This window comes from Mytilus californianus, unplaced genomic scaffold (assembly GCF_021869535.1).
Source record: "Mytilus californianus isolate M0D057914Y unplaced genomic scaffold, xbMytCali1.0.p SCAF_8, whole genome shotgun sequence".
NCBI classification, from domain to species: domain Eukaryota; kingdom Metazoa; phylum Mollusca; class Bivalvia; order Mytilida; family Mytilidae; genus Mytilus; species Mytilus californianus.
In genome coordinates, this window is record NW_026262734.1 from 107356041 (window position 1) to 107370851 (window position 14811).

General features: G+C 32.5%; 1 protein-coding gene across 1 annotated transcript in view; it reads left to right on the forward strand.

The window, feature by feature from the left end:
- LOC127711747 (sodium-dependent dopamine transporter-like) overlaps positions 1–6314 on the forward strand; it is an 85898-nt gene extending 79584 nt beyond the window's left edge. Inside the window, exons 14-16 of the mRNA XM_052217860.1 lie at positions 1841–1941; positions 3176–3343; positions 4965–6314. Coding sequence (XP_052073820.1) covers positions 1841–1941; positions 3176–3343; positions 4965–5075 — 380 coding nt within the window. The 3' untranslated portion in view covers positions 5076–6314. The remainder of the gene's footprint in view (positions 1–1840; positions 1942–3175; positions 3344–4964) is intronic.
- The last annotated feature ends 8497 nt before the right edge of the window (positions 6315–14811 follow it).

The window sequence follows — 14811 nt, forward strand, 5'->3', positions numbered from 1 at the left end:
TCTCAGCGCAGTGGTCACCACTCCTATACGGACATATCACAATGAATCATTGATACAGTCATTTTCTGTAAACTAAGGAGAATATGTTAACTTCACTTTTCGGTCCCTTGAATTGAATTCGAACATCAAAAAGAGTTGTAAATTTATCCAATAACATGTTTCAGGTGTTCATTAGACAGTAATCAGTCACATATCTGTATTTGTCTTTCAGAATTCTGTTTAAATATTTGAATGAGAGCATCAATTGTATCTCTTTAATGTATAACTATAGGAACTGCAAAAATAGTATCACTTTTTCAACAACACACATTAATCAAAGATGCTTAATGTTGGAAAAAATCATTTTTGGAAAGCATGTGCTAATATTTGGTTTGTAAAAAAATCAACGTGAAAAAATGTTTTCAATGATTCTCAACTACGTATTTGATTTTGTCTTTTATCCGATTTGATTTGAGCGCCACTGATAAACATACTAAATTATGAGCCTAGTATCTAACAGTTTTTAATATCAATTATAAAATAAGAAACATGACGGGTGCCACATGTAGAGTAGGATCTACTAACTCTTCTGGGGCACCTGAGATCACACCAGGATTTTTGATTGGGTTTGTGTTGCTCAGTATTTAGTTTCTATGTTGTACTTTGTATACTGTTGTTTGTCTTTTGGTGGTTTTTCGTTATTTTGCCATGTCATTGGCAGTTTGTATTCTACTTATGAGTTTGTATACCCCTATGGTATCTTTTGCCTCTCTTTAATTCTCATTTCAATTTTTTTGGACGACGACAGATGCAAAGTTTGTATGAGAAAAAATATAAATGTAAATACTCTGTCTCATCTTAGATCCACTTCATTTGAACTTAGGTGGATATTTGTCTCATTAGCAATTATACCACATCTCCTTATTTTATATTCAGTTTAGAATGGAATGGATCTAATTGTTTAATGCAAAATGAAGAAGTGAATTTATAAGTAAGAAACATGAATATAAGAATCAATCTTATCAAATATTTTGATGTCTAAAACATCTTTTCACACACAGAACTTAAATGTTGACGCTGCCGAAGGAGTGTAGCAAAGCTTTACCTTACATTTTGGTTTGACGTTACTTTAAAATCGTATAAAATAGTTTGCACACATGCATATAAATGATGACCCTTTCTTCGCATCTCGTCCGACTCCAATATGAATTGGTGCGATTAATTTTGTTCCCCTTTTTATTCGTCTGTTAATACCCGCAAGTTAATAAATTGACCATCGGTAAACTACATACATTTATGTAAACACACTGCACCGTGCACTTCTTTAAACAATGCAGTGAAAATATAGAAATGTTGTCATCAAACACAGAAAAGGTCGAAATCAGTGTCAGAGGTAGAAAGCTTTTTTAAATTGTCCCGCGTCTTAGACATATTGTGATCAACGAAATATCTGACACAGATACTTCATTCCAAAATAAAGAAAACAACACAACGCATTGAAGTGACATTAGCCAGTCTCTTATTCTCACGTTAGAAAAAATGAAAACAACACTTATAAATGTCATGCGTTCGAAGTGCATTTCTGGATTTACCTTTATCAGGAACGCTCAAAGCCGAATATTTGAAAGCCAAGGATATATAAAAACCGAAACAATTGAAGAGCTATATCACCAAAGGACCTGAAAAATAGCCAAATCCTTCTAAGGTTAACTTTGCCTGAAAGAGTTGAAACCTAACTGTTATTTCGATCAATGAATGAATGACAGATGAATTCGTGGGTTCTGAATGTCAAACATATAATGTACAATGCAGTTTCTGGAGAAATTTAAACTGGTGAAACATTATTTTGTGTTGATTGCAGGAGTAGGCCGATTTTCTGGTGACATTGAAACGATGATTGGACATGGACCTGGACCTTACTGGAGAGTCTGTTGGATGGTGGTTGCACCAGTTTTCCTCCTGGTAAGTGATTGTATAACTTTAGAATAAAAAATTAAAAACTAAATTCTTTTATTTTCGTTCGTTTATATAACATGCAAGGAAAAGAAATAATTCACGTAGCGTAATAGGGGACGAGGTTGCATGCAAAAAGTCTACATATCTCGGTCATATCGGTGTTACAACTATAGTCTTGATACAACCTAAAATATTCTAAATTGGAACTGCTTTGCCTACTGTTGTTTTGAAATTAAAACAGTTCTTCTTTGTTTAGATGTCTGGTTTTTTTTGTGTTGGCGATTGATATGATTTGTTGTATTGTGTAATACCTTTGAATACATATTATATGTATTTTTGATCAACAAAACAATCATTTGCTAGATATCAAATTTTCGTTTATCCCCAATTGAAAGATATGCTTTGCCTATAAATTGTATTCAGAAACAATACAAATTGTATTTGTTCTCAGTATGCAAGATTGTCACTGGACGTTAACACGCAAGTGAGCACATGGTTCTTGGTTATCAAAACCTCCCACTTGAATAAAAGTTTTTTTTTCAATTCCTCCCCTTGGTTGATATAGTCGTGCGTTTGATTATGCAAAGTTTTATGGACTTCCCACTTTTTTTAACCTTGGAGTTCGGTATTTTTGTTAATACTTTTTTCAAAACACGCTTGAGTAGTTGTGTTTACAGGCTCTTGTACGTTCAGACATCATTGCATTTTTCTTTATACACTCTATGTAATGTACATATCAAATATTGCGACAGTAGTTTACCGGTTTTCAAATTTCGTAAATCGATAAGGAAGAGACAAATCAAAGAAGCAAATGAAAACTGATGGAATGGCATGAACTTCAGGACTGAAACCGGGTAAGCGTCCACTGCTATGCATTGATCACCCGTCATGCGAGTTCACACCCAATCAAAATGTCACAATCGAGAATAGGACACACTTGGTACAGGGGAGATACTTGAACTTGTGGGGCATTGAATCCTTTTGTGGGTTCACTCACATTTCTTGTTTTAACACGCATTTTAAGTTAACAAATGATAGTTGAATAACTTTTGCATTTTTCGTTTGATTAATAATTCGCAATACTTTATGATTTTCATGATGAAGTTAATGAAAAACGAGAATATTACTTAATAGTACATACTAAGACGGATAATAGCACTCACAAAAACATGTACATTGTAAGTTTATATGTTAAACTGTAAAATATTCTTCCAGTAATTTCTATTTTTTCCTGAAACAGGTGATCATGTTGTATGGTGTAATATCATTCAAACCAATCACATATGCGGATTATGTATATCCCGATGGAGCAAATATCATTGGTTGGTTTGTGGCTGGTTCCTCTGTCATATGCATTCCATTGTTTGCCCTTATAGGGTTTTGTCAAGCAAGCGGGTCTCCAGTAGAGGTAACTATGATAATTGTTTTGCAAGCTTCAGGGAACATACACAGTTGATTAACATTCATATTATTGTCAGTCCCTAGTTTGAGGACATATGGAAAACACATCAAGTACCTGTCCATGTAAGAATCATACAATGGGTGATACACTGATAGTTGCAAAAGTTGATTCTATATCATGTGTATGGCTGATTTGTTCAAATACGGTGAAAAGTTCACACAAAAAAAAAAAAACACTTGTACATCATTTGGTTGCTTTGGTAACAATGTCACCATAACAACTCCTTTAATTTCCATAATTTGCTTTTTCCCTTTAATTTTCCAACAACATTCTAAATTCTAAACGACTGGTAAAATATAATTGCCAATGGGTAATGGCGAAAATATACTGTAACAAAAAAGTATACAAATAAATGATACATCAATGGCAACATCAACATCAATATATGTGGTAGTTCAATCTCCCACATTTTTTTATATTAGATCAATGAAAAAACCTGAAATGCACTGTAAGAAAATAATATCATTTTTGAAAGAGATATCTTTCTTGAAGCATATCAGATGATACAGATTTCTAAAGGAAAATACATATAGTGAAAAACACAGTTTAGGCTACAAATGAAAGTTTTTGATATCATATGTAGAAGTGTTCCAGTTTTTTTCAGATTTCAAAGTATTGTAATTTTACTAAAGTGACCAGTAAAGATACTTAGCTTTAACGATGCACTTTATACAGAGGATGAATTAGAAGGGGGCGAAATGTGCATAGTTCTATCTTAATATGACAAAAATCTATATATTTGAAAACATTTTTATTTTGATCAAAACATCAAAACACACAATATATGAAAATATTGGAGGAACTGGTAATGGGTCATGAATCAGTATTTTTCAAATGTGCAGGATTCTTACGTGGACTGGTACTTAATAAGACAGCAATATAACAACACCTAAAATACAAACATCGTCAGGCCAAGTATATGTCTTGTTAAAGATTTCGAAATTTCATTTTTGTGTACTAGTATACTCCTGTCACGGTCAATGTCAATGTTGAACGTTAAATTTTAGAAATGTACTAAGTACTCCATCATAATGTAACCGAATTTGATGAACGTGTGATTTTTGGGTTGTATAAATGCTTTCTCACATGCAAAGTTGGCAATTAATACTTTTGTATCAATTGTTGGTATGTTAGGAGTCTGGACAAAAACATATCTTCTATTGTTGCTTATCTATCAATTATCTAATTAGTAAACGATTCATATAATCTACTCAACTACAAACGCATTTATAGTGCTAAGTAATAAAGCGAGATTCAACGAGATAGAGACAGTACATTCATTTAACAGTTACGTTTTGCAATGTTTTCTTTAAGAAATAGAATTTGAAAATGAGACAGCAAGAAATAAAAACTGTCCTTTTCACTTTAAACTTTTTGGTGGTTTATTAAGTCAAATATATATCATTTAAAGTATGTGGTCATGTTGATCTTTCTTTTTTTTTAATAAAATTATTCCATTAACAGTTACTTTTAAACTGATCAGAATAAATACTTTGAACTATATTATTTTAACAATAGAGTGCCTGTATCATTTACCTTTTTGCACTCAAATAACTTTAATTTACAGAGGATACGTTATTTACTCAAACCTACAAAAGACAGAGACAATTATATCACAGCAACTTACAATGATGTAAGAATGAATGGCGGAGCGGATGTTGGAGGAGAAAGAGTATAACTAGTCATAAGGTTATCATCACATGACTGCCAATTTACATATTCATGAAATCAGTAAGGACATCTCCATTTGATGGATTTAGTGAATGAGTTTAGAGTATACTTACTGTTAGTATTTGGTCATTCATGATGTGACAGTATGATTAAAGTGAAAACGAGAATTACATTTTTGCATTGTGGTAGTTCTGTCATGTTAAAGTTTTTGGCATATGTAATGTGTAATGAGTATTGTGAGAAACAAAGTTTGTATCTGAAGTTACCAAATGATGTCGCTTTCATTATTCGGTTTCAATACGACTGAATAGTTCTTGATATCATTTGTAGGTGTGTTTATTTTTCTTTTTAGTTTGAATATATCTGCCATAACATATATATTGTATATCTCGTATACGGCCTCAATACAGTATAAAATATTTAGATCATATTCAGTTTTTGGAAAGTAGATATATTAAAGAAATGACATAAATTGTATTGGCGAAACCGGTAATCTATTTGTTAATGTATTTAGGCTAAAAACAACCTTTAAGTCGTAATTCAATTCAGCTAAACAATGGTTTTTACATGTTGTGTATAGTAATTGACTGCACAATAAATTTTGTTGGTGTAGAAAACTTTTCCGAGCAAATAAATGTATCATAAGAGATTCAACTGTATTCATATAATTTTTACACAATTTCCATCTTAATTTTATTTGTTTTAACTAGAAGAAAAATATTCAACTTTATGACACTCACTGTATATATGATCAGAATTTGATGAATTATAATGTGCAATAATTATAATTGTAATTACTTAATGTATAATAATCTTGTTACATATTGATGTTTTATTATTCAGATTTGTTTTGTAAAATAAGTAATGTTGTGAATTGTTCTTACGTGTAATTGGCAATACTGAACAGTGAATACTGTATTGGATTTTTGTACATTTACTTACTCGTGTACAGAGGTATTCAACATGTAATTGAGCAGTGCATAACGATTTATTTCTATATCAAATCGTTATTCACCAGAGCAATAAGATATTTCTGTTTTCCTATGGATGTATATTTGTTGAAGAGTATAACTAATAGATTTAATGTCTTCTCTAAGCTACTTAAAATAATAACGGGTGTACTTATTTCCTGACATGTAGGTTCCAATGTATATATTGTCTACACTAAGAATCTGTTTGTTTTCACAAAATGTCATAAAGTTCCATGTATCTCTCTTTTGTGGCTAAGACTTATGGTAAAATTATTATTATTACATTTTTATAATGTTTACTTACTGTCAGTGACAATTCAATTTTTCGAATCCGGGATTTTTACAGAAAAGCAGCTTATGACGTTTTGAGTCGATTTCTGTCTTTCCAAACCAGGTTTTTTGGTAGTTTTGTCAGAAACCCAAGAAGAAATCATTTATTATATGCATTTGCGAAGTGCAGGTTTTGCACAATTAACGATTAATGTAATTTTTTTTTTCGGTTATTCAATTTCAGTTTTTTCCCTGTAAAGTCTATGAACATACTTACTCATTTGTCCTCCTTCCCATTCATGTTAAGACAAAAAATGTTACTATGCTCAACTATACATGCATACAGTGAGCAAATAAGAACTTTTATTGTTGTTTTTTATTTATCCGGAATTCGAACGAGTTTACCCATGAATAAAGCACAACTTAGCCATTTCAGACCGGCCCTTATTGTGGAAACAAATATTCTAATTGTTCTTTTTATAAAGATAAATTATGATGGCGAAACGCAATTGCCGGAGTTAAGATGTATAGAATAGAATTAAGATATTCAGCAGCCTTCATATCCAGAATAGGTCAAACCACAAATGACACTATAGTTTAACCTCTTCATAATCTCAAGAGTACTGTAAATTCAGAAATTATTGCGTGCATTTATTATTGCGATTTTTTAAAAATGGACAATAATGCGAGATTAATTATTGCGATTATGGGAAAATCTGCATACAGTATTATGTATTAGATATCAAAATGCGAGTTTTTATTATTGCGATATTCACCCAGTCGCATTATTCGCATTAATAAAAACATCGCAATAATTTCTGAATTTATAGTATTCCTTTCTCTAAAAGAAAATTATTAAAAACAACTTTACTCAAAATATATCAATTGTTAAGATATAAAAGGTATGAATTGTTATAATAAGGCATTTTTTTATATGTTTTAACTTTATGTGTATATTATATAGTCTTTTCAGTTTAGTTTCATTAAATGTACCAGGAGGCCTTTAGCCCGAATAGGTATATCTATTTATCACTTATAGGTGTTTTCCAGGAATTTGATTTTATTTTAAGATGATAATGATGATGGACTGGTGTTAAACGCTAAGAAGCATATCAGGACAAGAACATGTTAGAGTAAAATATACGTAATTCGGCTATATTTCAGATTGTTACAGAATTTTGTATATAATTTGATCTCGTTTCAACTGCTGCCTTTATCATTTTGGTTAGAGTGATGTCTAAAAAAAGAAAATTGCTATTTTGCAGTGTGTGACGTTTGTTTTGTATTTTTGACGTTTTTGTTACTCTGTATATCGAGACAATTTAGAAAAAAAAAACGAATCCGGTGACCCCTTGATATTTCCATATCATTAAACAAACTTATGATCAAGGAATTTCGAGAATTAGCAATATAAAGAAATAATACATTGTGTCACCACTTTTTATGCGCATTCTATACATTGATAGATCTATTTTATAACTACACGCTACTATGAAACCAACAAGGCGGCCTTTATTTTATGAGAAATAGTTTTTAAAGAACTATATCCAATTATATTTAATGGTATCATGGTGTTAGTTTTGATATAATAAAAACAAAGAGTATTCTTCCGATCATTTTCAATCTACTTCCAAAGTCTGTACATCAAGCATTTCCATCATCATTTGCAATATCCTCGCCAAAGCATAGAAACGCGGACATTTACTTTTAAAGATTAACACCCATCGACCCTATGTTATAGACGAACAATTATCTACAGAGAAGTGCCTTAATCGGTCTCTCTAGCAATATGAACAGTATTGTATAATGTTTATGTTGTTAAATGTTGTTGTTAATGTTGTATAGTATACATTTGTATATTGTATAATAAAATTGATAAATGTAATAAATAGTGTGTAATTATTTGATACTTCTACTATCAACTTAATTACCTGATAGCCTTTTATTTATGGGTTTTCTGTATATGATTATTGCAGTTTTAAATGGTCAATATGCGTTGCACTTACACCACAATTATTCTTCATGTTCGGAAAACTATAAACCAGAACATTTCCGCAACAGCTGTAAAATCTTTGGGGAGGATAAAACTGTTTCGAATTTTCAATAGTATTTTGCTAAGAATTCAAACTCGACACTTTGAAACGGTCGAATACAAATATGGAATCACAAATGTATATCTAAGGAGTCATCCAATATATGTGTAAGCTGTATGCAACTCAAAAAGTTTGGTGTCAGAACTCTTTTGTCTGGATTTTTGCCTTTGCACTACAAAAATGCAGCTTTAGAATAAAGTATCTTGCTTGTTAGACAAGGTTAACTGTTTGGGTATGGATGACGACTGACTATAATGCTATCGGAGCTCAAAGTGCTACTCTGTCGTGGTTCTAGCAGACATATGCTCCTCTTCATTATATATCGTCATTACTTCTTTTTTTTTGTGGAGGGAGAGGGGGTCGTGTTGCTAAGTCTTTAGTTTTCTATGATGTGTTTTGAAGGCTTTTGGTCGTATTTCGTTTTTTTGCCAAGGCATTGTCAGTTTGTTTTCGATTTATGAGTTTGAATATCCCTTTGTTATCTTTCACCTCTCTTTTATATTAATTTAGATGTAGTGTTAAGCATACATAATAATCAGATTTTTGTTTTGTTTCAAAGATTCTAGGTTGACAATTTAGTATGAAAGACACACCTTTCGTCTACATAAGATTAGTTAGTGACGCTCCAATTAAAATAGCAAGAAACACAACATCAAGTAAGAAGTTGAAGAGCATCGAAAACCAAAAATTCCAAAACGTTGTTCCAAATACGACTACGGTCAACTTTGACTGGGGTAGAAAAACCTTAGTGTTTCGAATAATTCAACATTTTGAAAACAGTAAATTTATAGAAAATAACAGTCTAAATAAAGGCAACAGTAGTATACCGGTGTTCAATTCATGATATGTCATGTCAGTACAGAAGTGTGGACAACTGGAATGGTAGCCTCGAGGACGAAGCGTCCACCAACAGTGATATCTACCAAGTGGTTGTTAATAACTTATCAAAGATACCATGCTTACAGTTTGGTATGACAGATCCATGTTTCTTCTACATGAGACTCATCTAAGGCGCACGAGTAAAAAAAGTTGAAGAGCTTTGGAAACCAGAAATTCAAAATACAGTTAAATGTTTTTAAATGACTAATGTTGTAAATACTGGACACTGACTGTTACTTAATGCAGCAATTGTTCACTTAAATCGTATTACCCAAACTTTTCATCTTTTTTAACTTCACCAATAAACCAATCTTATAACCAAAACTTTTCAACTTTTTTCAACTTTACCAATAAACATTAAAATACAATCAAGGTAAAAGTACCCTTGTAAGACATACATTGGTGTTCCTTTGTTTTTGATTTTGTCAAGTGAGTGTAGAGATTTTGTTGTGTCATAAATGGATAAAGAATATCTTTTTTGTCAATATTAACCAAATAAAGATTCTATAGAGGAAAATAGAGGATCCGAATCCCGTCAATGATCGAATAAACCAAAGTTATGTGACCTCTTTCTTATAGTAACAAAATATGAACTTTACCTTCAGCTGTTGTTTGCTCTTTGGTCGGGTTGTTGTTTCTTTGATATATTCCCCATTTCCATTCTCAATTTTATTTATATTTATCAATGCACAATGCAAAATATGTTAAGGTCAAGTGAATTCTGACAGACAGGTTAAGGGCAGGTCAAGCACTCATAATCATGCTATAGAAATAATCAAGTTTACGTAATTTTCACAGTAATCAACAGACCTTATTCTGCAAACTTAATGTGTTATGATAAAAGAAATATGAAAATGAAACCAACGTCAGGTGAACCTTGTTGAACGTTAAATGATTGTATGTCAAATATTGGTTAAGGTAAGATTTACTCTGGCATAGACATGAACCCTTTAACAAGAATACAATTGTATTTGCATACAACGAAAAGCAAATGGGAATAAACTCATCATAGATACCAGGATTAAAATTGTGCATGCCAGACACGCGTTTTTCCAACAAAAGACTCATCGCTCGAATCATAAAAGTTAAAAAGGCCATATAATGTTCGAAGTTGAGGAGCATTGAGGACCCAAAATTCCGAAATATTTTGTCCTATACAGCTAAGGTAATTTATTTGTAGAAAAACTAATCGGTAAACAATATTTTAATGAAAGCGAGGCCAAGGACCGATGTATCCTGTTAGACAAATATGTATCTCTTACGATGCCTAGGGCCGATGTATCCTGTTAGACAGATATGTAACTCTTACGATGCCATGAACCGATGTATCCTGTTAGACAGATATGTATCTCTTACGAAGCCATGGACCGATGTATGCAGTTAGACAGATATGTATCTCTTACGATGCCAAGGACCGATGTATCCTGTTAGACAGATATGTATCTCTTATGAGACCAAGGACCGATGTATCCCGTTAGACAGATATGTATATCTTACAGTAAATCTGCAGACGAAACGGCGTTGAGCTTTTACTACATAGTTATTGTAATTACACACTAACAGGCTCTATCGATGTACGGTTAATTTTCACAGGTCTCACTACAAAAACCTTCCAAATGTCATGATGATTAACAGCAAATATCCGGGTTTTAGTTGAAACTTTAAAGGTCTTTCTTAATTTCGACAAGGAACTTTTTGTGCCATTCACATGTAAATCACTGCTGTATTTTCAAAGTTATCATTCTTTACCACCGTTTTTAATTCAAGAGAAATGGTCGTCTCTTATCGGGCTAATATTAATGACAAGTATAAAAAAGAAGCTACCATATACTACAAATATGAAAATCACACAGAACAAAATCTTGCAAATAAAAAATAATAGATACTGATGGAGTGATTGCAGTTTGTCTACAATCTAGAAACAAAGATATCAGTCCCTATTCAGGATCAGAACACTACAAATATGAAAATCACACAGAACAAAATCTTGCAAATAAAAAATAATAGATACTGATGGAGTGATTGCAGTTTGTCTACAATCTAGAAACAAAGATATCAGTCCCTATTCAGGATCAGAACACTTTGACAATTATTATAATAGTCAGGTTCTGGAAAGTTGGTCGACCCGGAAATGAAGTTTTGAAAATAGGACCGCCAATGTGAACAAGGGTATGTTGGATAGGGGCAAACATTTTACTCGTCAAGAGGACGGATACATGCACCTCAAAGATTTGTTGCAACGGTTCTTCGATGTACGACAAGCAGGGCACTCTCTACATAAAGCATGGGATTTAATGTCCCATTTCTGACATGACGTGGCTACACAAAGATTTTTCTACCTAAGACATTGACTGCCTTTTGACAGATTTGGCACAGCTTTATGTAATTTTCGGTGTTTCAATTCTCATCAACTTCACATTTGAATTGGTCACTAGTATCCAATTGTTTTGATCCAAGTGCCGCTGATGAGTCTTGCGTAGACAAAAAAGCACATTTGGCGTATTAGATTATAAGCCAAGTATCTTCGATGAGCTTTTAACATGGGTTCTAGTGTCAAATGAAATTGGCTCAGGAGTCACCATATATATATATACACACCAGTCAACCTTGGAGAATAAGGGACAGTGAATAACCTGAACTAAAGACACAGAGGGACACAAAATAAACCAAAAGGGATTTCCAACAAAAAAATATTCGTTGATCTGTATCTGTAATAAAGAAAATCTTGGGAACTTTTTAACTCCTTTCGCTCAAATATAACCAGACTGCATTTAAACATATGTTGCATCAATAGGCCAAATGAAACTTTAGTCACCTGTACATGTATAGCATTATAGAATCCTGTACAAAGAAATCAGCAATTTGAACTGTTTAGCTTCTTTTGGTCAAGATACAACCTGAGTGCATGGGAAATCTGCAATTTGAACTATTAAGCTTCTTTTGCTCCAGATACAACCTGAGATCATGGGAAATTAGCAATTTGAACTGTTTAGCTTCTTTTGCTCAAGATACAACCTAAGGGCTGTCCCAGCAAAACATATATGGGACGGGGTGAAGGCACTTGAAAATTTGAGTAACTCCCATTGAAGTGATTTTGTTTTACTCATACCCACCCAAAGGGGCAAAAAAGAAGCTTTATAGGCACAAATAGAAACAAATTAAATTGAAAGAAAAATATATAATTTTTACACCTAGTAAAAGTTTACCTATCCAAATAGAAGCACTGCAAATCTGGATTCATTTGATTTTTTAATTTTAATTATACAGCAAAAGATAATATTAATCGTTTGTCTATCAACTTCCTTTTCATTTCAGCTGTATTTTATATATTTTATACAGATGACAGCAAAACTGTGCTTGATTCCATGAATGATTCATCCTATTTTTACATCTACATGTATATCCTGTAATGTTTCGTCTCATCATTGTCTTGCATGCAGCACTTGTGTATATTTATTCATAATGTATTTAATACTTGTGTATTCATATGTAAGATATATTAAAATTATTATCATTTCATGGACTCACATTCTTTACATGGTATATCCTCTTTTTAGATCGCACATTTATAGACGAGAGAAATCAGTTTTCAGTTTAATATTTATTCTTTGATGTATGCAGAGTTCCTAAATTTTTTTGTTGTTAAATTTTTACATTTACCCCAAATCTTTGTATGTGCATGTTAAATTAGCGCTTCATGAAACGGCAAGTTAAAACTGCACCCTGGACTGTTCATTCGTTTAGGTTAATATGATTCAAACTTTGTAACTAATATATCCCACTGCAATGTCACAAGGCATTTTATGGGTGGGGCATATTTATCGCATTTGACCTGGTCTCATTGTTATTCTCGACAAACTTGTGAGATAATGTCCTCTCCCACCCCAGCCTGAAAGAATGTGAAAAAAATATATATTAAAGCCAAATTCTGAAAAAAAATAGATGATTCAAAACGACACGAATGACCCCGCTCGCAAAAAAAGCTCGAAGCCACTTTTAGGAGTGGAAATTAATGAAAGTCTGTATAATTGTTATTTTCACGAATTTTCAAAGTCCAAATCCCATAATTTCAGCATAAATCAGTGTAGCAGAACCAGACATAAACTCAATCTGTAACTCATTATAGTAGACTCACATACTACAAATCAAAAATATATTCCAACAGTGGTGTCAATCAGATGTGGATTCTGAAAAATTCTAAAGATCTACTACTAAATCAATATATGAAGGAAAAAAGTCTGTATAACAGTTCGTTGCGGAATAACGGATAAGGGTAAAACTAAATGGCCCTGACAACAGATGCAGAGCCATTAAAATGGACAGCATCATGAGCATGGAATCCGTGTCCGTTCGCACAAAATCACATTCGGTCCCATTCCATGTCACCCCCTTTCACGTTCGCATCCTTTTATAGGTTTTGTGTTGAATACATTTTTAATCGTGTTTAAGTAAATGTATTGCTATAAATAAGTTTTTTGTATTGTTTCCTCAAAATATAGTAATATTCTTAAAATGTATTGTTTCCTTAAGGGTTTTCTGTCCTTCTTTCTTTTGGTATTAACATCAAGGAAAACGATTTTTTTTGGACTCGTATGAAGCAGAATTCATTCAGAACCTTCTAAAAGACAAAAAGAAAAAGCACCTTGCGAAATTCTATAATTTTACTTTCAGATATATTGATGATGTCCTATCACTGAATAACCCATATTTCAGTCAGATCTTGCATCTCATATACCCCAGTGAACTTGAAATTAAGGATACTACTGATATTAGAAGGACTGCTTCATACCTTGATCTTTTCCTCAATATTGACACAGATGGACGACTTCAAACTAAAATCTATGACAAACGGGATGATTTCAACTTGCCAATTATCAATTTCCCATTTCTCAGCAGAAACATACCGTCTGCTCCGTCGTATGGTGTTTACATATCTCAATTGATACGTTATGCTCGTGCATGTTCACACTATACGGACTTCATATACAAGAGTGTGCTCCTTATGCAGAAACTGAACCAACAGAGTTATAAGGAGGAAAGATCAAAAATGACACTCCGTAAGTTTTATGGACACCATCACAAATTGGTTGATCTATACGATGTGTCTGTGTCTAAACTAACTAACGACATTTTTACCACGTCTTAGATTGTGGTTTACTATCTACGTCGTCTGTCTGCTAAGAAACGAACGTGGCCTATTCCGGAATATGACTGTTTTGCCGAGTGTGAATTTGCATTGCTATACGACGTGTCTCGGTATTTATACATCCAACATTCATGTATTTAGTTATGTTTCTTTTGTAAGTACGGTTGGATATTATGTTATGTCTTATCGTTTGTGGTTTAAATTCTGTATTTTCGGTACATTTCACATATGTCTTATTTGTCAGTATAGTCAAGTTTATTTCCATATTCCATGAAAAAAGTATTGTGTTAGTCCAAATAACAATGACGTCGCCACAACATTAATTTAAAATAGCCTGTCATAATCATGATAATTATTTGGACTAGTATTGTGAAAATAATTGTG